Genomic DNA, 11,965 nt, shown 5'->3' on the forward strand with positions numbered 1-11,965 from the left:
TCGACGTCTCCACGCGATTTTCATGGACGATATGCATCTCTCGTCGGCCGATCTCGCGGCGGTGACTCGCGAAGAAAGTAAATAATATGCAAGAGTCCCGCGTAATGAGCGTACAATTACCAGCGCGAGATCGTTCGATATATATACGGGCTTGTAAAATCTGGGAAATTGTAAATCAACGTACCGTACCGGCGACTTTCTAAACCGCGTCTCGCCCCGAGGAGCCCTCCAGTTCGCCCCATCGCGTCGTACGTTTTTGGAGAGATAATCGGCCACTCGCGATCGTCGTGCGTTTCACGGTTTTGGGAATATTCGCCGATCTCGTCACGTCGATAATTGACGCGGCCAGCTGTAAATATCGATGCGTCCCGTGAAGTGAAAAGTCGGTTTTCGCGGGAAATAGGATAGCGCGGCGGCGGTTGCGCGCGTGTATGCCGTGTGAGCTCTAATGGCGCACGAAAGGTCGAAGTTCAAGCGTTGCTTCGATTGCCGAGTGAATTCCTCCCGGACGACTCTCGAATTACGCTGCGACGGCGTACGAGAATCGGAGAACGATCGACGCGCGCGTTTCTTCCCGCGATGAGAATTTCAATTTTCGTCGCTGGGATGGAACAAGGTCCGATTGACCTAGAAAGGTCGTGATTTACAATGCGAACGATCGGCGCGTTGCCGCTGGAAAATGAGGTTCGTTTGAATTCATCACTGTTTGTGAAGTTTTCTCGCCTTCCAGATTTGTTGACAATGAATTATTAGCAAAACTGAAAAATTCCTGGACGCGCGACCACCGAAAGAGAATTAATTCAAAGCTCATTTGAATTTGGCACTAAAGGATTGTCTTTAAATAAAGTCAGCGGCACGAAAACATTTGCTCTGGTAAAGGGGAAAAGTTGAAGAGAAACCTTGTTTTAAACGTGTGTTTCGGTTATTACGGGATTTACGTAGTGAATATGTTTAGACCAAACGCACGAATCGTTCATTCTTCGCTTTGATAAGATTCATGGTTTCGTGTTCGTATCACTTGTTGCATTAAGACATTTAGTATCGCTCGTACGTGGGAAGAGACATAAGAATTCGCACACGTTTCACTGTATACCGAATAAAATAAAATAAAAATAAAATTAAAACGAAAAACAGAATTTGATATACAGAATGGCGAGGAAGTGATTCAATGAGGGTATAAAAACGGGAAAATGTTTGTGCCGTACGAAAGATTTACATAAATTACTCGAGTAGTAGGAAACGCGTTGAACGATATGGCGAGTGTAATAAACGAGCACGAGTCAAAGTGGGAGAAGAAACGAACGTAGTAATTCCTACGTACGTTTTCTCGATTTGCTTCAGTCATGACTTTACTTTCGATTTTTCTATGTAAATTCATATTTTGTAGATTGGATCACGACTTTTCTTTCGACGTGTCAAACGTTTACACTCTCGACATATATTTCATATATTTTTTCCGCGCATTCTATATACTTTGAAAGTTCCCGCAGACGCATGAGATTATAACTAACGAGGTTTCGAAATGTTTTGTATAAAACGCGCATTGTATGAATTTCCCACAAGAATTTTAAGAATATTTTCGCAAGGGCAGCTAGACGTTCGACGATTGTCGGCTCTCGTGCATCGTTAAGATCAATGAATTTTTATGAAAGGATAACCTCGCCCCCTCGTTTGCAAATATTCGATATCGCGTCGTGTAATTCGTCGCGTCTGTAAAAAACTTGGAGCCACGGTGTCTCTCTGTAACCTCCGTAGCATCGTTTTCTAAAGTTCTAAAGCGGCGTGACGGTACGAGAACGTGAGCTTCTGAGCAACATGCGGGGTATCTGGTTTCATAGTTTTTAGGTGCTAAAACGTATGCAAACTCGAGACGTTTAATTGCATCTTAAAGAAAGAGAAACTCAACGTTTTACTGTCCACTCGTTCAGATAACTCGTTAGTAATTTATTGGCGATTGCTTGCTTTACGATATATAACGTACATATACGCGCGCCGCGTATGTATGTATATACGTATGTGGTCACTGGCGTGATTAACACCCAATCGCTTAAGCCACGAAGGAAACGGCGGCTCGCCAAGCCCAACCCAGTAGTCGGCGATTAATTTCTGAAGGAAATTATAAGTTTAAAACGGTCTCCGCCGCGTCTCTCCGCGCCGTGCCACTTGCAAGAGGTACCGAAAATTATTGGCGGCCCGTTTCTTCGGTAATTGGATCGTTCGTCAACCATGGACAATAAGGAAATAAATAATTATTCGAATATAGCGAGAAAGTGTGTGCTTCAAGCACTGAACCGATATCGTGTCTGTCGTTGGCAGATTGATCGCGAGTCAGGAACGGAAGATAGCCGAGATAGAAACACTTTGCATTTTTTCCCCCTCTTAGCTAGGATCGCATTTATCCTTGGAAATGGAGCTATTATATTTTTGGCGTATAGTTTTGATAGCGAATAGAATGTATATATATATATATATATATATATATATATATATATAGGAATTTAACCCATTATGCAGAGGCAATGATTTATCGTATTACTATAAATACTTCAATTTCTTGAAATTTTCAGAAACTTTTATAAACAGAATATATGGTGGTAGACGTGATGACGGTTTCCAAAAAATCTTTAGACACTCTTTGATAGTTCCAACATTGAAAATTAGAGTTTGACACGGTAGAGTTGCGGAATTGAAATTCATGTAATTGAAGTATACCGAGTGTATCTCCTCTCTGCTAGAGTGATTTTTCCTAATTAGAGTTCGGATTCGAATAGCAAGAATTTCACTGACTAACTGTGACGTTCAAATAAATGGAATCGTGTAAACATTAGTTCTCAATGGATCAACTGCAACGCGTAATAAATTTCTCTATGTTTAATTCAAGATCCGGGCGAAACTTTTATCTCTGAATTCTCATTCCTAGAAGAAAGTTTTCATTTCTATGGAAGAAAATTCAAAATTGAAAATTGAAGCTCCTTACTAATTTCTCGAAAGTTTTCAACAATCTGGGCATTTTCAAAAAATTGGTTTTGGACGTCTTAATTAAAAATGATCCATGTAAAAAAATATCATTTAATAAAATTACTTGATGCAGATGTACGCTTTCAATAATCCTCGATAAGGGTTAATCAAACTAATCTTGAAGGTAAGCTGGTCCGTCGATGGTAATAAATTTAATCGACATCTATTTGATAATTTAATATAATTTTATATTTAATTCACACGTTTAATATAATTTTATTTAACAATTTGGTGTAAGTTTAATTATTTTAATATTTTCTAACTTGATGATTAATTTTTTGAAATATAACCTCAGAGGAGGAAAGTATAACATACGTGATCAGCTCGTATCGGAAAAGAAAAAGAAAGCCTCACGGAAGAACGTGATCGCGTAAAATACTCGTTGAAGAAATTGGATCGATCTCGATCGGTCCCTCGAGGTCTCTCCGTTGTTCTCTTCCCTATATTTGATTAGGTGCAACACGACGGTACCTCTTTGATTTGATGGACCATAATGTCGACGGCGATTATAGCTGTTCGGTTGATTTGCCGCACAGTAGTGATTAACGCTCCGATCGTTGTTTCGCGAATAGAAGCCGATCGATATCCAAGCCACCGATACCGATGATTATCTCGTATCGCGTTTTCAACCCGTCCATTAGTCGAACTTTATTACCGGCTCATCGCTGACTCGTCGGAATTAACCGGACACTTTCATTAACCCGCTCTTTAAACCAGCGATCGGCCCGAATATTACGTAATGAACGTGAAAATCTTTTTTTTCTGCGCGTATCGCGATTCTATCGTCGTCTTCGTCAGCTTTTATCGTTTTATCAGCCTTTATCCGAGTGATCGATCACCGAAGGAATTCACATCAGTCGCGAGTTACTCGAAATTCTGTCGCCTCTTGCAGTTGTTCCGAAGTTGAGTAATTGGAAGTCAAAATGAACGGTATAAATCAAGTTGTCTCGCGGACATTTCGATCCAATTAATTTGACTTCGGTCGGGTAATGAACACCTAAAATGGTATCGAACGACGCAGTGATCTGTGTGGAGTGTCTGTAAGATATTGCACAGGCATCGGCGTAAGTGTGGAAAATGGGAAAATTGTTTAAACTCACCCGATCCATTTGCAATTCGCGCGATGAGTCATTCTGATTGAAACATCCTACGACGCTACTTTCTTTTAACGTTGACATTGATCATTAACACAAATGATTGTTATTAATGTTAAAATTCTAATTATAAATATAAAATTCGTCGTTTCTCGTGAATTATTTTGCGTTTGCAGGACGGACATTCTATCTCACGATGAATATGTTTTATTTGACGTTAAATGTAGCTTTAACAAATGTTTCAGTTGCTTGAATTCCAATGGCTTGAATTATTTCAGCGAACGAAAGATCAGTTTAAGTACAAACCGAATCGACTTGAACAATTTTAACAAAATTGCAGATTTGTAAGTTTGAGTTCAGGTTCGAATTATTCGAGCAATTCATCGACAATTGTTTTAAAGAATATTTTACATTGCTTGGTGTCAAATTAGAAATTACTAGAATTCGAACGAACATCAAACAGTCACGCCAAAGAGTGTGTCGAGTGGAATTCAAGTAACTCTAGTAATTCGTGCAAACATGAATTTTAAGTGAACGTTTCAACTTGATAACTCGAACGATTCAAGCATAATTTAACCGCACGTTTTGTTCTGTTACCAGTCGTCTGGCGCCAGAGGGAGAAAAACGAGGGAAGATTCGTCGTTGATTTCTTCTCTGCTCGTCGAATCGAAGACCGCGAAGACTCGAGTGCGATGTTGAACGTTTCGGTACGTAGAACGAACGATAATCACGCGTGTGCGTTCCGTTGCGGTTCACGTTGTTCAGATCCGATCGTAATCGACGCGACGGGGGAAGTGAATCGATCGTAAACGGTGTATAAAAGTAAAAGGCCGGAGGAGCAAATAGAGGACTAGTGTCACAACGCGTGTGAAATGGATGGTACGCCAAAGAAAATCGAAGCAGTGTTAATATATGGATGCCCATGGGTGGAATTTGGCCGAGATGTGCCAGCGTTACCATCACGCTGTACCGGCAGCCCAAAATTCTTCGCCAGCTAGGGATCCCTCGGCTGCCATCGTGCAAGGCTTGTCAACGGCTACGCACATCGACCAGGCTAGTCCCTCTTACTCCCATTACACGTGAGTAATTGTTGCCTTTTGCTTCTATTTTTCTTCTTTCCTTTTTTTGTTCTTTAATTGTGGGTAATACACTAGGTCGATCATAAGCATTAGGATGCACCAGTTTAGCAAACTATTCTAATATACTTTGTACATTGATAGAATGATATATTCCTGTTTTCTATAAAATCGTTTTATCACAACTCTCATTTGCTTTAAAGTATCTAATAATCAAAGCGACATCTGCAAAATTGTGGTAAAATAGTATAATGCAGCACTTGTAAAGTAGTGTTGGGTAAAATAATAGTAAATAGTAATGATAAGAGAAGTAATGGTGACAGTAATAGTAATAATAAACAGTAGTAATAATAGTACCATAGTAATAAGCATTAGTGAAAGAATTGTCGTTGTAACAGCAGTAGTAAATAATATTTTCTAACCAATAGTATATTATAGTAACTATATTAAGTATATTATAGTATAGTATACGGTACAATAGTGCTATATTAACTACTCTAATATACTTGATATACTATTGATACTTAGAGTATAGTAACTAGTATATTAAGTATCTTATAGTATACAGTACAATAGTGCGATATTAACTACTCTGATATACTTGATATACTATTGATACTTAGAATATAGTAACTAGTATATTAAGTATATTATAGTATACAGTACAATAGTGCTATATTAACTACTCTAATATACTTGATATACTATTAATACTATTATTCTAAAGTATAGTAACTAGTATATTGAGTATATTATAGTATACAAGAGTGCTATATCACCTACTCCAATATACTTGATATACTATTAATACTATTAATATTAAAGTATAGTAACTAGTATATTGAGTATAGTACAGTATACAATAGTGCTATATTAACTACTCTAATATACTTGATATACTATGATACTTGGAAAATATTTATTTACTATTATTGCTTTAACGATAATTTTTTTACTAATACTTGTTACTATTTAGTACTATTATTACTACTGTTTATTATTATTATTACTGTTACTATTGCTTTACTTATTATTACTATTTACTATTATGTTACTTAACACTACTTTACAAGTGCTGCATTATACTATTTTACTACAATTTTGCAGATATCGCTTTAATTATTAGATATTTTGAAGCAAATGAGAATTGTAACAAAACTCTCTTTTATAAAAAATAGGAACATGAATAGTAAATATGAATAGATATACTAATTCTTATGATCGACAGTGTAGTTGCAGTAAACTACAAGTTTTTACGTATTTATGTATAAAATGCAAAGAATAGACAAAATATTCAGGAATAGTAAAATGTTTGGTAGTTAAAAACTCTTGTTAGAATTTATAGAATTCAGTATCACGATTATTGAAATTCATGTTACATTTAATCCCCTACGTAATCGTAATCAACGAGAGTCGCACGTTAGTACTGACAAAACAATTGAAACGTCACGTAAAGCATGTAAATACTAAATTCGTGAAATATACAACATCACACTTCTTTCTCGTTAATTCACACTTGCCCGAAAAATATCGAGTAACCAACCGAGAAGGGAAGGTGACGAAAACAATCGAAAAGACAATGCAATAACCATAAAAAGACGTGAGAAACAAAATCAATCAGTCGACAGGATGGAGCGTAATTTCGTTGGCCCGAAATTGCCACGACGCGTATGGTTTATTTCGCGAAAATTAAAAAGAAAAAAAAGAGGTGGGGAGGGGAGGAAAGAACAGAAACGAAAGAAATGGCTATGTTTCGGCGTTCGGTTTTCGCACGTGCCTCTCGACCGTGTAGTCACGTTATCGCAGCCACGGGACCTTCTCTCAATTGTATTATATATATTAATAACGATACAGCGAATTAGGGATAAGTATACGATTCCGCGGTCAGGCCTCGGTAATCCTGTTATTAGCGCGGCGATTAGGGGAAGATGATCCCCGGGCAAATTGCAGGGGCGTATACCGCGGTGTTTGGTTAACGTAATCGCCAATCACTATCGTTGATCCTCGAGCTCTCTCGCGAGGAGAGACAGAGAGGAGAACCGTGGGGAAAGATGAACGACGAGAGAGAGAGGAGAGACGAAAGGAATCGGGAAACGAGGGGGAAGAGGGTCGATGCGTCGGCCGGTATAAACCCCCTCGGGACCCCTTCGGCATTTCCCTTCTTCCTCGAGAATTTTCTCGTTTACGTGTCGTGGTCTCGAGAGCCCGAGCCGGCCGAGGAGATCTCCGGCTCTCGTGTCCTGCAGACATTCGTGCCGTGAGTCGATTAAATTGCAGTTTACGCTCGGATTCAATATTTCACTGTTATTACGTGGAATTGGCGTAACCAAACGGCAGAAGAACGTCTCTTCTTTAAACAGTCTGAGATTATTGGGTTGACCACGGGCCAGAGAGAGAGAGAGAGAGAGAGAGAGAGAGTTCTGGGCCGCGATACCACGGCCAATTTGTTTTCCGTGGCTAGAATGTTGGTATTTCTGTATCCTCTGGTATTTTATCTGGCTGATGTATCGGCCGGTGTTTTTGCTTTCTTCGTTGACAGATCGATGTCCTCGTCCGTCGGAAGTTCGTGGCCGAGGTATCACGTACATGCGTATATAGTTGCCGAGGTTAAGTATGGTTTCGAGTGTAGGGGCACCTTAACACTTTCCCGGCGAGATATATTGAAATGACAGTCGCGTGCAATGGAATTCCTATATTTTATAAGTAATTGTGCAATTTTCGTTATTCTACTGTTATTAATTTGACTAATTTCGATTTTATTAATGTACCATGACGATCGAACCTCTGTTTCCAAGAATTCAGTTAGTATTTTTAAGATGATATTTGAAATGACAGTCGCCTGTAGGAATTATTATTTTTATGTATATTTTATAAGATAATTGTGCAGTTTTCGTTATTTTACTGTTATTAAAATTTGACTAATTTTGATTTTATTAATGTACCATGACGATCGAACCTCTGTTTTCAAGAATTCAGTTAGTATTTTTAAGATGATATTTGAAATGACAGTCGCCTGTAGGAATTATTATTTTTCTGTATATTTTATAAGATAATTGTGCAATTTCCGTTATTTTACTGTTATTAATTTGACTAATTTCGATTTTATTAATGTACCATGACGATCGAACCTCTGTTTCCAAGAATTCAGTTAGTATTTTTAAGATGATATTTGAAATGACAGTCGCCTGTAGGAATTATTATTTTTATGTATATTTTATAAGGTAATTGTGCAATTTTCGTTATTTTACTGTTATTAAAATTTGACTAGTTTTGATTTTATTAATGTACCATGACGATCGAACCTCTGTTTCCAAGAATTCAGTTAGTTCTTTTAAGATGATATTTGAAGTGTAGGAAATATTATTTTCACGTATGTCTTGTATATAACTGTACAATTTCTCTTATTAATTATTGTAATTTTATTAATGTACCATAACAATTGAATCCTGATCGATACGACTGATTTCAGACTATCGTTTGAATTATATTATTTAATTACTAAAAATTGATACTAATTTCTGTTTGGACAGAGGACACGAGTGTAGTAAATCTACTTATTTATGTCGTTTAGATTATACTAATTTATATGTAGAATATTTTGATATGGTTGTTCTAGCATTAACAAGTACATTAATTTTTTTTGGACAACCAAAATCAGATATTACACACACATATGCGACGCCCGCCGTGAAAGTGTGTTAACGATCCGAAATTCCAATTTGTTTCCAAGCCATCGGAAAGAAATTGTTTCAATCGTCGTTAAATGCAAACTGGCATCACGCTCCAGTCTTCGGTGATAGGGATAAATGTACCTATAAGTAATCCGTTCTTTTTTTTTTTTTATTTTATCAGTAGCTCGTTGAGATTATTGGAGCAATTCTCCGTTCCGCTCTGCGCGATACGACGACTAATTTATTACGAACGTTTCTGTATTCCCTGGCATTTTATCTGGTTGATCTATCCAGAGGCTAGAGTTTTTTGCTTTCTTCCTTGACAAATTGCTTCTTTCGTTCGAGGCTCGTAGGCTTTTACGATAAAGTGTTGCAGGTACACTTGCCTCGTTTTCTTCTAAGCGTCTTTTTTTTTTTTTTTTTTTTGGTAAAAGTGTTTCAACTTCAATATCGCAGCTATCGATCGTCGTGAAGTGTCGTTCAGTTCGTTGATTTTCGAGAGAAATGAAAACGTTTCAACTTTATTCCTGAATGCCAGCTTAATCCTTGCCGCTCCCGACCGGTAGCGCTACGCTGTCGAATGCAATGTTCAATCAATTACAACTACGTTCTACTACTTCAGCTGACAGTATCGAAGTAATAAAGATTAATATCACCCCCGGGTTTCTTTTTCGTCGCCAGGTTATTGAAATTATTCGTTTGATCATGTCGCGCGGATTTTTCTTCTTTACAACACGGTCGGCTACTTGTCGAAAGTAGAATATTTATACTAAGGCGCATTTGCACTAAGCGGCATGCTAGTTTCATTTCCTCTGTTGAGAAATTAAATCTTTTACGATTTGGCGTATCGCACGCACACACAGTTGCATGAATCGAGACTTCACTAGGCGTAACAAACTCTTTCGGAGAGAAAATATTTCGATCGACTTTTTTTTTTACACGAAAGGATAAATATTTCTTGACATTCTTCGTTTAATTCTCGTTACGACGTTAATCGTGTTACTGCCGGTATTTATATATATATACTTGTCGGACGTATGATATGGAAAATATAATTCTGGGAATATAAATTTTCATAAACGTTAGCAATTTAAAATATTAGCTGAGACGCTATACTTCGTAACTGCTGATTTCGGTAACTTCCGTATTGTTACGATCATTTAGAAATGATGCGAAACTGTAACCGCTGAATCAATCAAATTCAGCGGAACGATCGTTGTTTTGAGAGTCACGAACATCGTGCGTGGAGAAGCGTTTGAAAATTTATAGGAATGCTTTTTTATGATCGCAATATACGCGTGTTACATAAAACATCTTGAAATTCATCAACACTGTGACGAGTGGCGGCTATCGTGGCTCTATTGTTCGCGTTTGAACTAAATCTAAAAATATAGGAATTATAATTTGATGCACTTGACGCGTATATTTAGCAAATATCACATACGTATTTAAATAGCCATTTATCCATTAATATTCAATTCAATTAATATTCAGTCTTTAGCATTCATATCAACCGCACATAATTGACTATTCATGCTCGTACTGCACATTTTGCTACATCTTATTTTCTTAACTTACTTGACCAATCATAACGATATTTTAAAAGAAATTTTAGACTGATTCAGATTAAGTGTTCAGAAATGTTTATGGAGATGTTTTAAGACAGTCAAATAGAAAGTTCAAGTATGATTAATATCAATACATAATGCACGTACAGGCCCTGGCTCCCGAATTTTTTTATGTAATTTAATTTGCACACATGGACGATTAATAATTTTATTGAATTAGTATTAACAACCTGTATATTATTATACGCAATTTTTCACTGTCGATTTATTTATTGCACGGTATAATGGAATTCCTATTCGTGATTGAGCAGAATGAATTTTTTATCTTATCAGTTACGAGCGATAAGTAATTAAGCGAATGCAGCACTTACGATCATCAGATTCAGATCATCCAAAAAGAAAAAAACAAGAGGAGATTAATATTATTATCTGTAGCACCTAGACTGCGGACTTTTTATGCATTTGTGAAAAAAAAAAAAAAACTCGGAAAGCGGAAAGATGCACGCGGTGCAACTAATATGATTCTTTCTATAACATTTGATAAGTCAATTAATTTTCTACCCAGATTCCATTTTCTTAATTATCTTCTACACAGAGGCACGTACGTGCATAAAAATGCATAAACATTCACAGTCCAAGTAATAATGCGTGCACGTGCTTTAACGGTTAATAAAAATTATCATCGAGTTACGTTAAATTTTATCGGGAGCGCAGAAACTGTTGAGAACTGTTTTTTTTTTTCCTTTTTTTTTTTTTTTGGCGAAACGAACGAAACGCTAAATTTAGTAGAAAGGAAAGTAGCCGGTGAAACGGCAGGGAAAAAAAAGAAAAAGAAAAACGAAAATAAAACGGTTCGGAGATCGAGCTTTTCAACTGGCGGCGTTTCCTGGCGACGAAAATCATCTTCATTAAAATTGTTCCGGTCGGTTCCATCCGTTGCTCGCGCGGCCGTCGCATGGATCGCGAACCATGTCACGATATTCAGTCACATGTCCCGGCGAGTAACTCTCGTAGCCTAGATTCAGAAGTGTCAAGGAGTGATGTATGTATATTTTCATCGTGTCGTCTCTTGCACACTCGAGGCGTCTCTACGGCCAACATCCATCGTGTTCTTCGGTACGAAATCTCGTTCGTACGATTCTTGCGCGATCGATGAAAAACGAATTGTCTCGATATATATACAGGGTGTTTCGTAACTTGTGGGACCCACTTCGGGAGCTGATCGTACGCCTAAAAATAATAAAAAAAAAGTCATATAAATATATGTCCTATCTGTCTATGAGATATAATGAATTTTTTGTTTTAATTACTTTTACAAAATATGCTCAAAATGACTACTTTGCATTTGAAGACAACCCTGCACGCGTCTTGTCATTCATTTGGTTACTTTCTCTATTATTTCCTGGTGTTTCTCGAATTTGTCGGAAGCCTTGCTCTATTTTATTTCGTAGTATTTTCATTTTCAATCGATGTTGCGTATACAATAGATTTTAAATGTCCCCGCAAATGAAAATCTAATGGATTCAAATCCGGAGAAC

General features: G+C 37.3%; 1 protein-coding gene across 7 annotated transcripts in view; it reads left to right on the top strand.

Moving 5' to 3' along the window:
- The window catches only part of LOC122534000 (putative transcription factor SOX-15), a 91,466-nt gene that overhangs the window by 10,064 nt on the left and 69,437 nt on the right, over window positions 1-11,965 (top strand). For 6 of the 7 annotated variants that reach the window (XM_043664239.1, XM_043664242.1, XM_043664240.1 and 3 more), the window contains one exon: window positions 4,713-5,191. In XM_043664239.1, coding sequence (XP_043520174.1) covers window positions 5,025-5,191 — 167 coding nt within the window. In that variant the 5' untranslated portion in view covers window positions 4,713-5,024. Of the gene's footprint in view, window positions 1-2,149; window positions 2,205-4,712; window positions 5,192-11,965 lie in introns of those variants that run through there. The other variant, XM_043664245.1, reaches the window with a different exon arrangement.

Source organism: Frieseomelitta varia, unplaced genomic scaffold, assembly GCF_011392965.1.
Source record: "Frieseomelitta varia isolate USP_RPSP 00005682 unplaced genomic scaffold, Fvar_1.2 scaffold_565, whole genome shotgun sequence".
Taxonomy (NCBI): Eukaryota; Metazoa; Arthropoda; class Insecta; order Hymenoptera; family Apidae; genus Frieseomelitta; species Frieseomelitta varia.